Source organism: Fusarium odoratissimum, assembly GCF_000260195.1.
Source record: "Fusarium odoratissimum NRRL 54006 unplaced genomic scaffold supercont1.7, whole genome shotgun sequence".
Lineage (NCBI taxonomy): Eukaryota > Fungi > Ascomycota > Sordariomycetes > Hypocreales > Nectriaceae > Fusarium > Fusarium odoratissimum.
This window is the reverse complement of record NW_022158693.1, coordinates 323742-343326: the sequence shown is the minus strand read 5'-3', so window position 1 is coordinate 343326 and position 19585 is coordinate 323742. Positions and strand designations below refer to the sequence as shown.

Here is a 19585-nt window from a genome sequence, read left to right as displayed (position 1 = left end):
CGATTTCCCAGATCAAAGACTTGCGGTTGGTGGCTATGATGTCTGCCCATATCTTGATACCATGACAGATACCGGCTGTATCTAATGCCGAGGTTACAAAAAGCAACGATAGCCTCACCTGAGCTTCAAGCGTACGAGCGGCAACCTCTGTCTCGAACTCTGCATGTACTCGGACCAAAAACAGGTCGAAGAGAGAAGAGAAGGCTACGCTACCACAAGAGGCTGAATCGTGAGGCTTCACTTACAGTGAACGAGCGGCCGACCGGACCTGCACTTCGGTCTAGCGGTAGTTCACTTTGCCAAGCCCCAAAAAGGCCGATAAAGCATCAACAAAGCATATACAGTAGTCTTGAACGCCGCCGACCTCAAAGACGAAGATGATGACACTGCATAAATGCGTTTCGGGGTTCTGGCTCAGGGGCAAACATCGAGCTATGACCAGGATCTACAGCACCATTAGCGTCAAAGTTTGTCCACGGGGAATTTCCATGGTTGGTGAGACAACGATCTTCACCAAAGGACGCAGAGCAGGGGGCATCCCTGACACTTTTTCTTCGGGGCCTTAGCTCTGTCATGTCCCCACTGGAACATTACATTTCATGTTTGTTCGGTCATATGTACAGTTGCCTGCCATTGCGGCTCCGGTGTTGCAATTCTTGGACTAGCCCAGGCAAACAAGATACTCAGCGAGATCCGGAAGACTAGCCAACGTAACACAAGCAAGACCAGCCACCAAATTACGCCACTTCGATGTTAGTGTCCTGCAGGCCAGGGAGCTAGTTTGCTGACGTCGGTGAGACGCACTTTGTTTGGTCCAATGATAGACGCTGACTTAGTTGCGCAAGACACGCAATTTCTTGCGAGGATATGCTCTCAACCGCCCCAGATTTGACTCGTTCCCAGTTCTCTCTGGCTCTGAGCGCGCCCGTGCAGTAGCGCGAGGGAGATGTTTTACGGATGGATTTGCCCGAAACAAGACTGGACAGGAATGCACTGCGAAAGAAACACCACCAGTAGCAATTGATGCTATGCCCAAAAACGGCTTGTTTGCTCCAAGCAAGTTACGACTAAATTGGTTGGGCATAGAAGAGGCGGGCGGAACTGGATGATACTGCCATACCTTTAAAAAGTGAAGCGTGCATGACCAACTATCGTGTCCATCAGCCTTGTCAAACTGCTGGTTTGTCTTGACGGCTGGTGTACCCGGTTGTTGAAGAAATTACTCGAGTCGAAAGGTCCAAGCGAGTCACTGAATAACCCACGAATCACAAGCTGCATACGATTTAGGCATGGTCTACGACTCTGTCGGTACGATAGAAGACGCATTTGGGTGTTGTCGAGTGCTTTGGTGTTGTTGAAATGGAGCTTGCTGCTTGATATTCGACAAGGGTCTCTCGTTAGCCCTGTGCTTGTGGGCTGCGTTAGTGTGGACTAAGCTGAGCTGATTTGCATCCGGAGCATAAATTTACTGGGGACTCGATCAAGGGTTCATTACCTATTTAGTCCGTTCGGTATTAGCAGCATTCATCATCACCAAGTTTGGTGATGTGTTGGTCGTTGTCGATTTTGTTCTCAGGTCTTTACTATAACCATCCTGGGCTATAGTATCATGTTCGGCAGCTCTTTTCATTACGTAGCCCTTCATCTGTCTCCGCTTTGGGGCATTATACCTATGGTAGCCTTCAGATATGATGAGTCAAGGAACCGCTCGGGGAGCCGGAGTGACATATTCTACCTTTAATGGTGATAGTGCTGCTGCAAGCTCCTGCAATTTAAGACGTTACTAAGGTGATTTGCAAGGAACATTATGCATGATATCTTTCTCAGAATGCAGCATTGACATTTTCTACCTGGTCTTGTTCTTCTAGAATTTGCGGGTCGTCTTTTCTCACAAATACCTCCACAATCATCCATGTTATAGAGTTGTGAACCCTGGCTCGCTTGGACTCTTGACAGCTCGGATCTTCTGATCTTTTGATCATTGTTATCCGAGCATCGCAACCTTCGGGTGTACGTACTTACGCGGGTTGTCACTGCAAATCCCCGCCTGTCAATGTTTTGAAAGTCTCAATCTCCATGTCTTCCAGCGTTGCATCGCGTGGACATGGCCTTTGAGGAGAGCGATCGATATTGGTACCCAATAATGAGCTGATGGCTTCCTGCCTCACGTATTCCCTGCCCAGGAAAACCATCTCCGCGCTTTCCATGTCTCCGTCACTAGGTACCTTAGGTATTGAGGTGCTTGGCCCTCCATATTCCTTGTCTTTGCCTTATTCAGCATCTTAGGCAGACATTGGATCCAATCACTTTTTCTCTCCTGCAACCAACCTCGAGCAAACTGCAGCAAACAGCACACACAGGTGCAGCCTCTATGCACGAGCATACACCTTGACTCATGACATTCACACAAGTATCTCGTTGCACGACTCATCGAAACGCGCGCAAGGGGCGCTAGGTCTTCATCAAGGATATTGCCTTGTTCGCAGAATATGTATGCTAGGTGCTGGATGTTTGCCCAGCGCACTTCCGACGGACCAATTCCTATTGGATCTTCATATCTGTGCTGCCCGCGATATACCCGAATTGAGACATTTGGGACAAAAGACCGATACCACGATGTCTATCATATTCGTCGATGACGATCTGATAGCAAATTCGCCGCGGTTTATTCAAACGACGCCTATGCGAAACTACTATTGGCCTTCCTCCTTTGTCAATTTGGCCGCCTCTTGCTTCACATCTTTGCTTTCGTGCGCTCACAAATCACAGCAGGGTACATTTGTCTTTGCCATCGATACACCTCCGAGCATGATCCATCATCCAACATCCACCGACCAGTCAAGCCCACCAGCGGTAACCCATCGCTGCACCGACCTGCCTATGAGATTTGTTGCTGCGAAAGCTCATAAGACATGAGATGGCAGCGCCATATCGATCCTGGCGATCCCAGATATCCGGGTTTCAAATTCACGCCATACCAGGAACTGTCTGCGTCACTTGCATTTATGGCAACTATATTTGATATGGAACTGATCAGCAGTCTAGGACATCTCACCTGAGAAACGAAAAATTGATTTTCATGCGAGATCGTAGTGTTATATGACACTGAAGGTATCTGTCGTGTCTGGCTCCGTACCGCTGAATCGACGATCCGTGATTCGATACATCGATAAGCCGCAACGATACCTCTCATCTCACTGGCCATTTGAAAATCAGAGGCGCTGTTAGCCCATGTACGTACTGTTTGCGGGGAGTTGAGAGGCCTCTGCTTGGTTAATGCCGATGAACCGGATATATGGACATGTTTAATTCAACCTGACCCGCCGATGGTAGCTCACCCACACACCGGCCAGCCAAGATATGCTTTTTATCAACTACAATCTACAGTCCACGTTTTTGATATGTTCGGTGTGGGATTGGAAGAGATCTGTTGGCCCGGAACAAACCGCTCAGTTTCAAAACGTAATGATCGGCGTTCATAAATCTTGCGCAGTCCACATTTCACGACGTGCCGACTTTGACTGACCAAACCACCACTTGCCGTTGATTCACAACAGCAGCCTGAATTGGAGATTCGACGCTTTTTTGGGGGTCGAAGTTTCTCTGGAGAGTTAGTCTCTCCACAGGAAGCAGGCATCTTCCTGGTTGCAGAGCCAATGGTACCATGGGGTAACATTCAGTGCTTATTCTGTGCCTCGGTCAAGGCGGCCACGGCACTGGAGATGTTTGATTTGTGAAAGCCGACGACACCGAGCAGTTTCCTTCTCTTAATGCTGAGAGACGGCCTATTCCTGCGAAATTCTATATCAAAGGTTCCTAAGTCTACTTTAAAATTTGTTGCGTCTCAGAGCATCCTTGACTTTCTGATTAGGCTGTTGGAAAAGTGGTTGGGTCGACGAAAACAGGTGGACCAGACTGAGACAGCAACAATCTTGTGTGACGACAGATCAATTGGCGAGTCGCGCTCTGGTGGCATACAAGATGCCTACTAAGCTGGTAAGTAATTTTCAATATCTTCATTTGATGGCACTTCCAAATAAAGATGAACTGAAATAATCGAAACCCACGGCATAAGCACCGTTTAGCCGTTATGAACGTTATAGAACCTTTTTTGATTCAAGACGTCGCAGAAATCGGCTTACCCTGCACTACAGCTCGATGGCAACATCGAGCACGTGACCATACTGTAAGATGACATCTCCACGACTACCGAAATAGGAAAGTCGGCCATTTGCGTAAGATCCATAAAAACTGTCGCCAACATGTTGCACTCAATCTCACTCTCTCAGAATTGCGATCACATCAGGTTCCGAGTGCGCCAAGACCCTCCAACGTGTGCGTGCAGAGAAGGCATCGTCATCAACTTCAATGCGCCTTGATCCTTGTTCTTTGTCGCAGAGATATCACCCTCCGTCCAGCTCAATCGCGAGCTCGCCTGAGATATAAGCACACCCAGACGCCCCCCATTGCACGACACAATGACGGCAGAATCATCCAAATCTCAAAGTCCTGCCTCTGCCTCTGCCTCGCGCGATGACTGGGATGTCTCTGAAGCTGGACCGTTGCTTGCGCGTTTCGTTGGCGGGGGTCAACTTGCCCCAGATGCCGACACCGAAGCCTCAACTCTGATCGGCACCGCGTCGCCAGCCGACTATGGAGCTGTAACTTCCTCTGGTGATGGCACGGCAGAGGAAGCGGGTGTCGCGAAGCCGGAGGGCACACCGCTGCCCAAACTCCAGGTCTTGCTGCTCTGCTACGCGCGTGTGATGGAGCCGATTGCCTTCTTCTCCATCTTTCCCTTCATTGCGCAGATGGTCCAGGAGAATGGCAATCTACCCAAGAGTGATGTTGGTTTTTACAGCGGCCTTATCGAGTCACTTTTCTCGGCTACCCAGATGACGGTGCTTCTCAGCTGGAGTCGGCTCGCTGATCGTATTGGTCGGAAGCCTGTTCTTCTCATCACGCTTTTTGGCACGGCTGTTGGGCCTGTGTTATTTGGCATGTCCAAGACGATCTGGCAGATGATCCTGTTCCGATGTATAGCGGGTCTGTTTTCTGGCTCTGGCCTCGTCATCAGGACTATGCTCTCTGAACTCAGCACCCCTGAGACACAGGCCAAGGCCTTCAGCTGGTTCGCATTTGGTGGAAACATAGGAATCTTCTTGGGCCCTATAATCGGCGGCGCCCTTGCAGACCCAGCTCATCAATTTCCACGAGCGTTTGGAAATGTCCAGTTCTTCATCGACTATCCCTACGCGCTGCAAGGTGTTGTTGTTGGACTGATCAGCTCTACAAGCTGCATTACAACCGCTTTCCTTCTCAAAGAGACACTTCATGAGCCGAAAAAGGCTCGCCATGAAGAGAATGGCCAGCCTCGAATGTCAACTTGGGAACTCGTCAAGTCTCGCCAAGTGGCCCTCGTTCTTTGGGCTTACAGCCATGCCATGTTCCTCGCCTTCGTGTTCACGGCCATTCTTCCTGTCGTTCTTTACACCCCTATTGAGCTTGGAGGCACAGGCTTCAACGCATTCCAGATCTCCATTTACATGGCCATCCAAGGTGCCAGCCAAGCCATCTGGTTGCTCATCGCCTTCCCCATACTGCACCGACGTCTTGGTACGCGCGGTGTCATGAAAATCTGTGGATATGCATACCCCTGGTTCTTCGTTGGATTCATCATTCTGAACACGCTTCTACGTGCAGACACGCACGCTACGACGGTCATTTTCTGGATCTTGGGCGCAGTGGTCACTATCGTTGGACCTGGCGTCTCCATGGCATTTACAGGCGTGCAGCTAGCTCTCAACGACGTTGCGCCAGATCCTCATTTCTTGGGCACGCTGAATGCTCTGGCCCTGAGTCTTGCAAGTGGTATAAGAGCCATTGTGCCAGGTGCCGCAACGGCCATTTATGCCGTGGGTGTTCGTGGGCAGATCTTCTGGGGTCATTTCGCGTGGGTGATAATGATTCCTTGTGCTGTGGGTTTTACTGTGGCTTGTCAGTACATACCCGAGGGAAAGAAGTCTTCAAAGGATGATAATGAAGACGACGAGAACGAATCGTGAGAGGAAGATGGTTCATTGGGGAATGTCTAAGGATTGACTGTACACACGAAGCATAGCGATTGAGATTTATCGTTGGTGAAAGTGTTAATCTATTGATGCGTTGTCTTTGTCTTGAAGCGTTTGCATATGGTAGATGCTCTGGAAATATCTCTATTGTATAGGGCATTTAGCATGGACTCAGAAGATAGCATAAATGGATAGATAACTGGACAAGTTGGCATCCATGTTCATAGGGATTTCGGCATCATCTTGAGCATTGTTGATAGATTCATAAACCACGACATGGCCGACCTCACTGGCTGAGATGATGAGCTCAGATAAGCTGAATCCATTCTGAATCTATTCGTGTGTAGCGATGCTTGCAGCTACATCTAAGTTCTATTCTATCCTTAATTATCCAGATAATTAACCAGTACCTATTTGCCCATGACCATTCCTAAACCCTATTACATCTCTGATGCTTTTGTACACGAAATCGAAACAAATACCCTCATAATGCCTTTGCAAGCATAGAAGCAACTCTTACTTTTCATATCGAATCGTAAAAACAGGCGAATACGCCTCATCCCAATCCTCCTTTTTATTCTCATTACCAAATATTCTCAGCGCTCTATATCTCACAACATACTGTCCCGCCGGCGCAAAGGTGCCATCTGCAAGTTCACCAGTGAAAGCTTGCGAGTTAGCACCCATTGCGTTCCACAGCAGGGGAAAGTCAACCGGCTCTCCGATAACGCGTGGCTTTTTGGAAGATGTTGGTTTCTCGGTTGTTACCGGCATGATTTCAGCGTGAAGCTTTGCTGAGCCTAGAGCGAGGAACCATGTAAGGCCGGGCAGTGTGTCGGTGAGGTTGTTTGCTGTGCCGGGCTTGGGGAGTGTCCACGTTGTGTTGTCCGGCATGGGGAAGCGATTCTCGTCGGTTGAGTTCGCGATCCATGTATCTTTAGGTCCGAGGACCATTGAATCGTGGAGAGAGCCTGTTAGACCTTGGTATGGAAGTGATAGAGATGTTCCGTCGGTGCCGTTGATAGTTACATAACCCGACCAAACAGGCAAACGCGTTGCGTTAAGACCCTTGGGAGGCGTAGCCAGCACCTCGATGACGATGCTTTCGCCAGCATCAATAGTGACTTTCGACTCGCTGAACTTGAGGCTAGCATGCTCTTTGGCGAAGTCATTAGGAAATTCATCCGGATAAATGTAATTCTCGACAAGCGTAAACATCGTAACAGCCGGGACGTGAGAAATCTGCAAATCGATCTGTTTCTTGCCCGTGTTCTTAACCGTAAAGTTCAACGACTCAACAAAATGATCCGTGTCGTTGAACGAAAGACTTGATCGCGATAAAAGGACTTTTGCGTGGGCGGCATCGTGAGCCTGCACGATACCGCCGCCCTGCTGCGGAACAGGTGCGAGAAAGTCATAAAATGTTTCCCCATCGTTGAATAGTTGCGGGTTTGCGCTGGCTGAGAGGAGGTTCTCGATGAGTGCTGGATCGCGTGTGCCCCTGGCTTCTGCAATGAGAGCGACGATGCCAGCGACGAGGGGTGAAGCCATGGAAGTACCTGATAACACGGCGTAACTTCCCATGCTTCGGGGGTACGTTGAGAGGATTTTACCGCCTGGGGCTCCGAATTGAGGCTTCACGTCCATTTCCCATGTTGGACCCCACGAGGAAAAGGTACTGGCTGCACCAGCTGTAATGTTGTTGTGCTTCTGCTCAAGAATAACGTTGCCGTCACTTCCGTCTGACATGCTCAGGGTGATCTTCTTCTTTGCTTTCAGGGAAGCGATCCATTCTGCGCCTTGTTCGGGAGACACGATGCTTGCTGCCTTGATACCCCCGACAGAAGAGACGTCGAAAGGTGCGAGATCCTCCTTGTTGCTGTAGAACATGATGTACTTTGCACCAGCTTTGACTGCATTGGCAGCTTTGGCATCGAAAGTACAAGAACCTCGTCGGAGAAGAACGATATAATTGCCGAGATCAGGTGTGTTCTTAGGCCACTCATCACAGCCATCATCAGCGACCGACGTGTCGTAGTTGAGTGCCCATAGTGGCAGCTTCACGCCCTTCCAGGCACTTGGCTTACCACTCAAGTATCCAAACTCATGCTCAGGACCTCCATCGATGCTGTATTTCGACGCATTCAGGAGCGCGAGAGACTTGGTGTTGTCAAACGACCCAACAGCAGTAACTTTCTTCCCATTCGCAGCCGTACTCGCATAAAACATTCCCGTAGCCCCTGCATTCCCCGCCGCAAGAACACAAGGAACGCCCTGTTCGACGATTCTCGAAACAGCCACCGCCCACGGTTCTTCGGACCAGCCCGACGGACCGCCGATAGAAGCTGAAATAATATCTGCACCGTCTTCAAACGCCTGGTTGAACGCTGCGATGAGGACATCGTTTCCAGCTTCGCCGTTACAGCCAAACGCACGGTAGGCTCCTATTTGCACACCGGGTGCGGCGCCGGTGAAACCCATTGTGTTCTTCTGGGCGGCAAGAATACCGGCGACGTGGGTGCCGTGACCGGCGCAGTCCATGGGGTCGTTGTCGGGCTTGGCGTGGTTGGAGCCGTCGTATGCGTCGCCTACGAGATCAGTGCCGAAGGAGACAAGACAGTTTTTGCCGAAGCAGCCTCCAAGGGCTGGATGTTTATAGTCGATCTGCATGATTGTTAGTTCTGGGTATCAGGGGGAGTGTGAAGATGACTTACACCACTGTCGACGAGGGCAACCTTGAGACCCTTGCCCGTGACACCCTCTGCCCTCAACTTATCAATCTGCGTCATGACATGCGGCGAAAACGTATCATTCACAGCATCCCTCTCTTCAAAGCCTCGTTTTTGGATAGACTTGTACTCCATTCCCGGTGTGCCCGTCCAGTGAACCTCTGGCTTGGGAATGCTGAATGTCTGGACAGGCCATTTTTGCTTGATGCCAGGCAATAATGCCATCTCGGAAGCTAGGTCTTCAGCATTGTCGATATCGGTGAATTGGATCGAAGCTCCTTTGAACAGCTTGTAGTTGTACTGCATACGAGTCTTGCCTCGTGACGAAGCCTTGGCGAAGAAGTCGGCACAGTCCTAAGCTCTGTTAGTTGTGGAAAGGGATATAAGAGATGAAAGTATACGCACATGGTTCTCTTCGAACTCAAAGATATAAGCACCCGGTAACCGACTATGACCTTTTCCAACAGCGATCTTATCAAAGTCCACTGCGCTGACCACCGCAGCGTAGAGCGCAGCAACTATACTTAATCGCACCATGATGAAAAGAAATACACCAAATCACGTTCTCCGCAATCACGAAGAAATCACCAAGACACGAGAAAGAAAAGTAGAGGAAAAGAAGAAAGGGAGGATTTAAACGAGATAAACCTGATCCCGCCTTGGAAATAGGTCGGCTGGGGATCCTATGTACGATCATCATAGCCCCATTATTGACACAAGCTGTGGGTTGATCCATGATGGGGAAAGAAAAGGAAGAAGTGGGTTTCTGCGGGATAGTAGACTTTACGAGATTGCAGGCCATGAGAAGAAATCCTACGAATGAGAGCGTAGGATATATTTGAAACAATTGTCTTGGATACTCTCTGCCAATAGACTAAAAGGTTAGTTGCAGTTCCAAGAGTCGGTATCACTTCACAACTGAGAAATCCGCAGGCGGACGGAGGTTGGGTTGGGTTGTCAACATGAGATCGACAGGCACTGCACGGATGATGAAACTGGGTCCATGTCGCTAAACATAGAGTCATCTATGGTAGAGCCGCATGAGACGATTGCGCGTACATGCAGTCGAGACAAATCAAGACAAATTCATGGTTGAAAAGGGTCTAGTTGGATGCAAGTTTGCGGTTGGGTATCTATGTCTAAATATGAACTCAACCACCAACCTTTAACTCTGGCCGTTGCACCTTCAAAGCGAATACTACTATGTACGTTCCGTCACTTGAAACTCAATCAAACATCGTCATCCGATCCTCTTGATCCTCCTTGCACATCTTAATCTGCGCCACGATCGTCAGGAGAAACAATGCTACCTTAACCCACGACCTTGTTCCCGTGAGATTTCTACGGCTAGCATGGTTGATCATGCACATGATTCATCAGATAACACTATCCACGGAATTCAATCCGCCTATGCAAGACTTATGCAGCACTTCCCGTGTCGTACCAAGCTGAACCTCGTATTTGCGGCACATGAAAAGAAACGGCACTAGCCTGTGCTTGGATACACGTAGCCAATTGGGCCCACGCCACCATATGCAGGGCGGGAGACGTTTCTAAAATAAAATAGAGGAAGATTCTTGATTTTTCAAATTTTGAGAATGGGGCGTACATGAGGTGATTGATTGATCATGGTGTGATATGGAACGCAACTTTACTCTCTTGCACACGCCATTGAATTGGTGCCTCATTGTTATAACTGACTCTTACCGTTGAGAAAACGCAACGGGCACATACACCACGTTTTGTATCACCGTTGAACGGTAGGCCCGTTGTGCGGCGCCGTTGCTCGTGATTGTTCCCGCGTGTAGTCACACAATACCGATTCAACTTCAACGCACGACTCTGTACGGCACAATATCCAAGACAACAGTAATTGATTCACAGATACCACTAACCAGCCACCCAGAAGACCATGAACGAATTTGCTGAGAAGGGGGGAGCATGCGCTCGGGTAAAAGTCTTGCGCTTGACCAAGCTGTAGTGAGCATCTGCATAGTAAGCTTACAAACGGCATTTGAGCCTTATCACAGCTATAATGATCCGGCAGATAAAGAAAATCCCGTTGTGGCTACGCCGAGACAAGCTCCGTGCCTCCGGCGCCGTCTCCGGAGGGACTGTGTCATGCCCCATCTGTGATTGGTTCACTGCACCGTGCCGAGTGTGTGAAATGTTCAAAAAGGTTGGACCAGAAAATAAGAAATGCGACATTGCTGCCCAGTGAATCATTAATTAATTTATAACACTCTCCCTTGTTCAAATGCAAAATTAAGCCTGAAACTTTACAACATCATAGTTTGAAGACGGCAGACATAAACGAAGACACCATGTCGGAACGAGATCCTCGTACAAAGGAGCAATCCTCTACTCACGATACCGAGCGCAATATACAACCATCCGAAGAACCGAAAAATAAGGAAAACGTCTCGGCTTTCAAATCCCTTGGCTGGCTCGACCGTTTTCTAGCAGTATGGATCTTCCTCGCCATGGTAGTCGGTATTATCTTGGGCAACTTTGTCCCTTCGACTGGACCGGCTCTTGAGAAGGGCAAGTTTGTTGGCGTTTCTGTTCCAATAGGTATATAAACAGCTTATCCGGTGGTACAAGTATACTTATCAGATGTGCTAGCTGTCGGCCTGCTCGTTATGATGTATCCCATCCTCTGCAAAGTTCGATATGAGAGTCTCCACGAGATCTTCTCCCAGCGGGACGTCTGGAAGCAAATTCTCTTTAGCATTTTCATCAACTGGATAGTTGCGCCCTTTTTGATGGTAACCCATAGCCCCATTTCCTCAAACATACAATATTCTGACGATGACAGCTCGGCCTGGCATGGGCCTTCCTCCCAGACAAGCCCGAACTTCGCATCGGTCTTATCCTCGTAGGCCTCGCACGCTGCATCGCCATGGTATTAATCTGGAACGGTCTTGCTGGCGGTGACGCCGAATACTGCGCTATCCTTGTGGCCATCAACTCGATACTGCAGATGGCTCTATACGCGCCAATGTCTGTGTTCTTTATCTCGGTGATCAGCGGAGAGGAGGGCTCTCTTGAGGTGTCGTACTCAACCGTTGCAACCAGTGTAGCAGTCTTTCTCGGCATCCCTCTCGGCGCAGCTATCATCACTCGCTTCTCCCTGCGCAAGATGGCCGGACCAGAGTGGTATGAGCGTGTCTTTTTGCGCATCATCTCCCCCTGGTCTCTCATCGGCCTTCTTTACACCATCCTCATCCTCTTCGCTTCCCAAGGCCATCAAGTGGTCCATCAGATCGTGTCTGTAGTACGCGTCGCAGCCCCCCTCATCGTCTACTTCGTTATAATCTTCTTCGCAACACTTCTGGTATCTCGACATGCTGGTTTCGGATACCCTCTCTCTACAACGCAGAGCTTTACTGCGGCGAGTAACAATTTCGAGCTTGCGATAGCAGTGGCTATTACCACGTTCGGACCGAGTAGCGACCAGGCGCTTGCGGCGACGGTTGGCCCGCTGATTGAGGTTCCGGTGCTTTTGGGGTTGGTGTATCTCCTTCGGTGGGTTTCTGATAGATGGAACTGGAAGAACTGAGTTTTGGGATATGTAGTGAAACATAGTATCAGGTCATCTCGTCCATCAAATTGAGCAAATCCGTGTTGCGGACCATGCAGGTTTCGCCTTCGGCGCATCCAAGAACAGCTCGAGCTTGAGATATGTCTGATTGGCCTCTGATTTGAGCCAGGATTGTAGCGGCTTCCATACAGTGAATTTTGTCAGGAGATTTTGGTTGCTGGGGTCCGGGCTGTTGCTGTGGCTGCGATGCAGGCTGTGGTCTAGGACAGCAGCCTGATTCTTCTGTGCAAGACGTAGCAGTCGTAGCAGGTGTTGGCGGCGAGTACATCTTGGGCTGAATCGCAAACGGAGGGTTACTATTTTCCCTCACCGGAGCGCATCCCTGAGGCTGAGAGCACGGCATAGGTCTCGAGGCAATAACAACAGGCGAAGCATTGGAAGACGGCGTCGAAACGGGCGTGACAGTCGCCACACCCGTTCTCGCAACCATCTTCTCCCCGTGCCTCACAGCCTCAACATGAGCCTCAACCTCCTCAATCGACACGCCCTTCGCAGCAAGCAAACCTCTCAGCGCAGCATTCTCCCCAGCAACAGCCCTCGCAACACGCTGCATCTCCAGCGTAGCCTGACCATCGCGACGCTCAAACTCACGCACGCGATTCTGCAGATCGTCGAGTAATTCACGCTGTCTTGCGCGAGAGCGACGCTGGTTCTCGCGATTGAGAGCGAGAGACTCGGGTGTTCGAGTCTAGTTGGGCTTAGTATTTTGACGGATATACGGGAGTAAGGGTGGGAAATATCGTACCTTGCGTGGCATGATGGATTGGGTGAATTTTCTAGCTGAAATGAGACGGGCTCAGGTGAGATGGTGGACTCGGGTACTGGATAAAATGCGCTGGAGAATGAGTCGAATTGGTTGGAAAAGATTGTCTGAAAAGGCGTCGTACAGCACCAATAGTTTTCCGGTCCCACCAGGCTTGTGGTCTATCTAATACGAACTGAGTAATGGCTCTACAACACTCAATCCCTCACTGAATAGACCTCTTTGGTGAATACTACGGAGTACTGTACCCTGTATTAATGAGTGTAGATCAATTGAAGCAATACTCCGTAAAACAACAGCATTCACTCCATTTCGACCCACGGCCAACAAACCGTGATCGCTCGATTACAAACCCTCCACATTTTTCCTTCTCCATGTGTCCCAATTAGGTAATCCCAACTTCGGTCCAGACTCAAACTCCACCATCGTCATTAACTTCTTTCACCCTCTCCTCCAGCAAAAGCCAATTGATTCAATTGCACTCTAACACAATGATCTGCAATACTTGTCGCCGCGCAGCAATGCGCTCTGCTCGTCTGCCTCTGCGCACACTTGTCCGCGCTCCTACAACCATCACCCGCATTACAACACAAATACCTACATCAACGCCCCGAAGACTTCTCTCGACTTCTACCACTCGGTTCTCCGCTGCCGTTGAGGAAGAGCCCGATCTGCCTTCCATGAGCCCCGCCGAGTCTGCCATCGCCGAGATACTCTCCGAGAAGCTTCAACCCACTGAACTACTTGTCCAAGATGTCTCGGGTGGTTGTGGGAGCATGTACGCCATCGATATCACATCCCCTGCTTTCAAGGGTCAGACAATCCTTAAGCAGCAGCGTATGGTGAATGCTGCTCTCGGAGATCTTGTCAAGGGCTGGCACGGCGTTCAGATCAGGACCAAGGTCCCTTCTGCTTAAGCGCAGTTAGGGTATACAACGGCGAAAACTGGTGGAGGTACGGGATGAGACGATTGTACGACTATTGAGATTGCTAGAGTTCGGGACGACACGAATGGGAAGACATACCGGTTCTATAATCGCGTAAGATTTAGATCATGTTGCGGCTCAGCAGCGAATGGATCAATTGAGCCTTTAAATCGACAGGCTGCTGTATAATAGAGAAACAGAGGAACAATGCATGGGAATCACGGCCGAAATCTCAGCTATGGGGCAAAGCATAAAAATATCATTCATCGTCAAAACACATACCTGTCAGATGCAGCCGTTCGGTGGTGACTTCAGTTCTGTATTTGTGTCACATGCATTGTCCGATTTCATTCCGACTGAATGTGCCGGATACAGCCTCGAGGGATGAGTGCGTTTGTGACTCAGGCCGAGGGACCTGCCATACCTGCAAAAAGTTTCTAGGTGGCGAGCCAATTCACTATCGAAAGATTCTGTGACTCCTCAGGGCTATCGTTGAGTCCAGTGGACGTAGTCTGTCGCTTTGTCCAGTGGCTGAGGCTTGAGAAGCACTCACTCCAAGTGAAGCTGGACGTTTTGAAACAGCACAGATCAGAACTACCACAAAGATAAGTTGAATGGGTATATTATAACTTTTCATAGTCTCGTCTAATGCGCCATCAGTCGAGTTAATAAGACTCGACGCCCATCATTCCATGCCCCTCTTTAAATTCCTGTCCCATTTCTGTTGCAAATTCTTGTTTAGACTCGTAGCTTACATTCTATACATCATTAGAAATTACTCATGATAGGCATTTTCGGGGAACATACCGCTCAACAGGTGTAAGACCAAGCAGACTCATGCCATTGTGGAGGACAATTCGGGCAGCATCGTACAGAGCCATACGAGCTTTCTGGAGCTCAGGCTCGCTGCCGACAATTCGGAGGTGATCGTAGCTGGAGCTGAGAACGTGTGTCATCTTGAACAGGTATGTCAAGATGGTGGTGGGCTCAAGGGTCTTGAGAGTGTTCTGGACGACGTCGGGCCACTGGCTAAGAAGTCGGACGAGATCCGTAGCGTGCTTCTCAGTCAAAAGATCGTAGTTGGCAGTGGCCAGCTCATCATCGGAGAGGCCAACTCGTCGGCGGATAGAGCACAGACGAGCATGAGCATACTGGAGGTAAGGACCAGTATCACCCTCGAAAGAGGTCATGACGTCCATGTCGAACTTGTAGTTGTTGATTCTAGTTTTGTTAGTAACAGATATTCCAATGAGTTCAGGATACATACCGCTTTCCAGACATGTCCTGGACCATAACACTGCTGATACCAAGGATATCGGCAACAGCCTCAGGGTTCTCGACCTGAGAGTACTTGGTCTCATTCTTCTTCATGACCTCGTGCATCTTGTCGGCGACATCACGGAGAATATCGTCGAGGAACTTGACAGTACCCTTTCGGGTGCTCATACCAAGAACCATACCGAAGTTGATGTGCTGACACTTCTTAGCAATATCCTCGTGGCCCATAAGCTCAATGGTCTTGAAGAGCTGCTTCAAGTGGAGATCTTGTTGAGAAGCAACGACGTAGATCATGTGGTCAAAGTTGTACTTCTCATGTCGGTTGAGAAGCTCGCTGATATCTCGGGTGAGGTACAGAGCAGTGCCGTCCTTCTTTCGGAGAATGACCTTCTCGAGACTCTTACCAGGCTTGCCAGGGACGTGCTTGGAGAAGTCAATGAGGATAGCGCCGTTAGCGTCCTCGGTAAGGCCCTTCTCAGAGAGGACCTTGGCGGCCTTCTCCATGTCCTCCTCAGGGACCTGAGACTCTCCTGAGTACTCGTCGTACTCAATGTTGAGTCGGGCATAGGTCTTCTTGTATCGAGTAATGCTGAGATCTCGGAATCGTCGCCAGAGCTCGACGGCCTCCTTATCACCATCTGTCATTCGTCGGAAGTACTTTCGGGCTTGCTCGTCCAGGGACTTCTCCTCAAGCGCGGTGATGTCCTCACCAGCAGCCTTCTTAGCCGCAATCTCCTCCTTCTCAGCGGACATATCCTGGTTGATTCGGACGTAGAGGTTGAAGAGGTGGTTAATAGGATCGGCCTTGAGGGCTTCCTCATCACCCCACTTCTCCCAAGCCAAAGCCAACAGGCCATACTGCTTACCCCAGTCACCAAGGTAGTTCATTCGGGTAACCTCCCATCCAGCACTCTCGTACAAAGAAGCGAGGAAACCACCAATGATGGTACTTCGGAGATGACCAGCGTGGAAAGGCTTGGCAATGTTGGGCGAGGAGAACTCGACAATCATTCGCTTCCTGCCAGAGTTGGGGTCGCTAGGGTCTCGGAGACCGTTGTAAGGGTTCTTGCCGTAGTTGTTGGCGCGCTTTCGAATCGTAGGGAGGAGCATGCTGGTAAGCTTGTTGGGCTTGAAGAAGAAGGAGATGAAGGGACCAGCAGCGGTAGGCTTCTCAATAAGAGGAGACTCAGGGAACTTCATTATGTTAGCTATAATTCAGCAATTGCTCTTTTATGCGACTCACCTGAGCAACCCATTCCTCAGCAAGCTCTTGAGGCTTCTTGCCTTTCACTCGGAGAGCAGGAACAGCAAGAATAGCATCGCCCTTGTCGAGAGTCTGAGTCCACTGGATGGCGGGGTAGATAATCTTAGGATCAACACCAGTAATAGGCGCCAAAAGACTCGTGATGTGTGAACGGTATATGTCGACGGGGTTGGTATCAGGGTGACAGCCAGGGAAAGACTCGATGTTGTCGAGGCCGAGCTGCTGGAGCTGGTCGGCGAGAGCGTTGGCGTCTGTCGCCATGGTGCGTATATGTTTGATGGAGGAGGGGTACTTGTAGTCGCGATGCAATATCTGTTGTCGCGGGGACTGACGAGTCGAGAGTAGAGAAATGGTACGAGTCTGGACAAAAGCTTGTCGCAATGGCAAAGAGGATGTTACAAGATAACAAGAAGTAGAAGAAGAGAAAAAGGTGGAGGAAGTGAAGCGCCGCGCGAGCATCAATGGCGATTCCGAGCGAGTGAGTGTGAGTCAAGTGGGCTCAAGGGTTAACAAAAAAAAATGGCTTTTGACTCTTTCACTTCTTTCCTGCGAGTCATCATTCGCCGGGGACGGATGCAGAGCTTGAAATCGCGGGGCACGGTTGCCCTGAAATTCCGCTCCGATTTTACCCCTCCATCCATGTCAGGCCATGATAAGATATGATTCCAACTTCATGCGACTTTCATATTGAGTCACGGCCAAAACAAACACTCATGGATCTCAGCACTTCAGTATTCATTGAGGGATTTTCTAAGATCAATTTGTATTGAAGATTGAACAGACTAAAACGCTATTGCTGACCACTTAAAACACCCAGTGATATTTGCCGAACCTTTTCACACTTAACATGAAGTAACCCCTCCGAGGTCCTTCAGAGCAAACCAACCCAAATTAATAAAGAACCGAAACTAGACATAGCTTATTTTGATGCGCCGTAGTTGTGAGACAACTCCCTCGAGAAGTCTATACAACATGCATTAGAGGGGTATAACAAGGAAAGATCTAGACGTTGTGGTCGCCAGGGTTCATCTTCATGTCGTTGGTGCCAAACTTGCCACCGTTCAACTTCTTGCGGGCAATCTCCTTGCGCCACTCAAACATGGTATTGGGCTTGTCCCTGATGGTTTGGCGAAGCTTCTCGTCACTTCGCTTCATCCATGCGTTGGAAGAAGCAGTGCTGACGGGGTAGAGAGGCATGCTGTTGTGGCTGAGAAGGAATGAATCCGGCTCGCGCTTATCATGAGACGCAATAATATCCATATCAGCCGCAATCTGATCGCAGTAGATCTCAAGGGGAAGATCGTTGACATCATGTCCAAAGGGGTTCTCGATTTCCTGGCCGATAAATAGAAGTCCGAAAATGATATAAGCGGCGACAATAGAAGCAGGAATCGTAATATACTGGAGCTTATCGACAAGCTGGAAGGGGAGGACAAAGACATAGACGAAGGTGATCTGGCTGATAGCAATGGTGTAAGCAATGGGAAGAGGAGTGTTGAGAACACGGTCACAGCCAGTCATGCAGTCGTTCATCATGGTGAGATGATTGTAAGCAAGAGTCTGCTGCATTGGGACAGGGAGTTGCTCCTGAGCGACCATTCGATCGATGGTGATGGCGAGATGGTTGAGAATCTCGAGAGGGAGGTTGCCAAGAGGCTTGTCGGTCTTCTTAAGAGCCTTACGGGGGTTGCTCTGAGCAAACGACACACCAAGGTACTCTCCAACGGACTTGAACATGTTCTTCTTCTTAATAGAAGGACCGTCAGGATCAGCGGCAGTGGCATCCTTGGCAAAGGTGTTAAGATGGCCGATGAGATGCTCCAGATCGGGGTAGGCACTGTAGGGCTCGAATCGAAGGGCATGCTTGAGAGAAACTGAGAAAGCAACAATAAGGTTCATCGCGCCAATCTTCTTGAGGATAGTCTCGCGGGGGTCTTGGTCTGGGACATCCTTGGCGTGAATCCAGAAGACACGGCCCAGTGTCTGAGAAGCCATGGTAAGCATACCCCAGTATCGGCGACCTTCTGCGTAACGCTCGTACGCAGTCGAGGATCGGAACGAAAGACTAAGACCGACGACGAAACCCAGAATGGTGAGCAGAACCGAGTCAACAGAAATGTCGTAGACCAGCTTGTAGATGAGTGTAATGGCAGTCGACCAGGCGCCAATAGCGACCAGAGGGATGATCAACTTTGGCATGATGGAGCCGTGCATCTGCATAACGAGAGGCCATTTTGAGTGCTTCTGAATATCACGAGGACCGGTGAAGTAGTCATCAATGTCGAGAGAGGTCTGCTTGCGGAAAAGAGCTGGGTTGACGCCTACAGCGGGAGAAGGGGGAGAGCGAACATTGTCGAGGGGGATTTCGAGACTGTGCAGGCGCTTTTGATCGGAAGTATCGAGGCTTTGAAGACGCGTAGGGTCATTTTTTGGGGATTGAGGCTTCTCCTGGGCTTCAGTGTTGGTGTCAATTGTTGGTCGGTTGACGGCCGTGGTGGCTGTATGGCCAGAAGTTGCGGAATAGCTATCACCCATGATGCCAATTGCCGCGTTCGATGTCGATGTATTGAAGAGATGAGAGATGCTATCCTGCCAGCAGGCGTGCAAGGGTGAAGGAAAATGCAGGCCGATGAGAAAGATGAGAGGAAATAGAGAGAGGATGCTCAAAGGAAAAGCCAAGAGCAGTAGGAGTCAGTTGATCACAAACGAGAGTGAGAATAGGAAGAGACCAGACGAAGGAGATGCACGCACGGGGGAGGGGCTTGTATTAATGAATCACGAAAGAGGAAAGAAAGGAAGTGGACAGGATGGACGGGACGCTCCTGGCCTGATATGGGGATTGAAGCTCATCCATCTCCATCGGGAGAGCATCCCATTCCCAGGAGGACGACAGCAAACAACCTAGGAGCTAATGGCTAAGGCTAAGTGGAGGTGGTCTCAATGCCGCCAC

General features: G+C 49.7%; 8 protein-coding genes across 10 annotated transcripts; 4 read left to right on the top strand and 4 right to left on the bottom strand.

Annotated features, from left to right (window-relative positions):
• Positions 1-2616: 2616 nt before the first annotated feature.
• On the top strand, positions 2617-3525 carry FOIG_05394 (uncharacterized protein; the record flags this gene model as incomplete). The annotated part of the gene is made up of 2 exons (XM_031203973.1): positions 2617-2853; positions 3388-3525. 2 exons carry the CDS (start codon positions 2617-2619, stop codon positions 3523-3525), a joined length of 375 nt encoding a protein of 124 aa, XP_031065802.1.
• A 953-nt stretch (positions 3526-4478) lies between these two features.
• FOIG_05393 (uncharacterized protein) lies at positions 4479-6065 on the top strand (the record flags this gene model as incomplete). The annotated part of the gene is made up of 1 exon (XM_031203972.1): positions 4479-6065. The coding sequence occupies one exon, from the start codon at positions 4479-4481 to the stop codon at positions 6063-6065; it is 1587 nt and encodes a 528-aa protein (XP_031065801.1).
• Positions 6066-6377: 312 nt separating this feature from the next.
• On the bottom strand, positions 6378-9501 carry FOIG_05392 (uncharacterized protein). The gene is made up of 3 exons (XM_031203971.1): positions 9206-9501; positions 8786-9154; positions 6378-8735 (listed from the first exon to the last, which is right to left on the bottom strand). Exons 1-3 carry the CDS (start codon positions 9335-9337, stop codon positions 6588-6590), a joined length of 2649 nt encoding a protein of 882 aa, XP_031065800.1. The 5' UTR covers positions 9338-9501; the 3' UTR covers positions 6378-6587.
• A 907-nt stretch (positions 9502-10408) lies between these two features.
• Positions 10409-13124, top strand: FOIG_05391 (arsenical-resistance protein). 2 transcript variants are annotated; one of them, XM_031203969.1, is made up of 3 exons: positions 10409-11374; positions 11426-11568; positions 11619-13124. In XM_031203969.1, the coding sequence occupies exons 1-3, from the start codon at positions 11125-11127 to the stop codon at positions 12360-12362; spliced, it is 1137 nt and encodes a 378-aa protein (XP_031065798.1). In that variant the 5' UTR covers positions 10409-11124; the 3' UTR covers positions 12363-13124. The 2 variants fall into 2 exon arrangements, with proteins under 2 accessions (XP_031065798.1, XP_031065799.1); XM_031203970.1 differs by having other exon boundaries at positions 10409-11568.
• Positions 10409-14029, bottom strand: FOIG_05390 (uncharacterized protein). 2 transcript variants are annotated; one of them, XM_031203968.1, is made up of 3 exons: positions 13150-13231; positions 11600-13092; positions 10986-11510 (listed from the first exon to the last, which is right to left on the bottom strand). In XM_031203968.1, the coding sequence occupies exons 1-2, from the start codon at positions 13159-13161 to the stop codon at positions 12391-12393; spliced, it is 714 nt and encodes a 237-aa protein (XP_031065797.1). In that variant the 5' UTR covers positions 13162-13231; the 3' UTR covers positions 10986-11510; positions 11600-12390. The 2 variants fall into 2 exon arrangements, with proteins under 2 accessions (XP_031065796.1, XP_031065797.1); XM_031203967.1 differs by having other exon boundaries at positions 10409-13092; positions 13150-14029.
• Positions 13520-14723, top strand: FOIG_05389 (uncharacterized protein). Its single transcript, XM_031203966.1, has 2 exons — positions 13520-13556; positions 13625-14723. The coding sequence occupies exon 2, from the start codon at positions 13659-13661 to the stop codon at positions 14082-14084; it is 426 nt and encodes a 141-aa protein (XP_031065795.1). The 5' UTR covers positions 13520-13556; positions 13625-13658; the 3' UTR covers positions 14085-14723.
• Positions 14675-17277, bottom strand: FOIG_05388 (arginyl-tRNA synthetase). Its single transcript, XM_031203965.1, has 4 exons — positions 16615-17277; positions 15361-16565; positions 14901-15314; positions 14675-14851 (listed from the first exon to the last, which is right to left on the bottom strand). Exons 1-4 carry the CDS (start codon positions 17092-17094, stop codon positions 14845-14847), a joined length of 2106 nt encoding a protein of 701 aa, XP_031065794.1. The 5' UTR covers positions 17095-17277; the 3' UTR covers positions 14675-14844.
• A 39-nt stretch (positions 17278-17316) lies between these two features.
• FOIG_05387 (uncharacterized protein) lies at positions 17317-19523 on the bottom strand. Its single transcript, XM_031203964.1, has one exon. The coding sequence runs from the start codon at positions 19168-19170 to the stop codon at positions 17638-17640; it is 1533 nt and encodes a 510-aa protein (XP_031065793.1). The 5' UTR covers positions 19171-19523; the 3' UTR covers positions 17317-17637.
• Between the last annotated feature and the right edge of the window lie 62 nt (positions 19524-19585).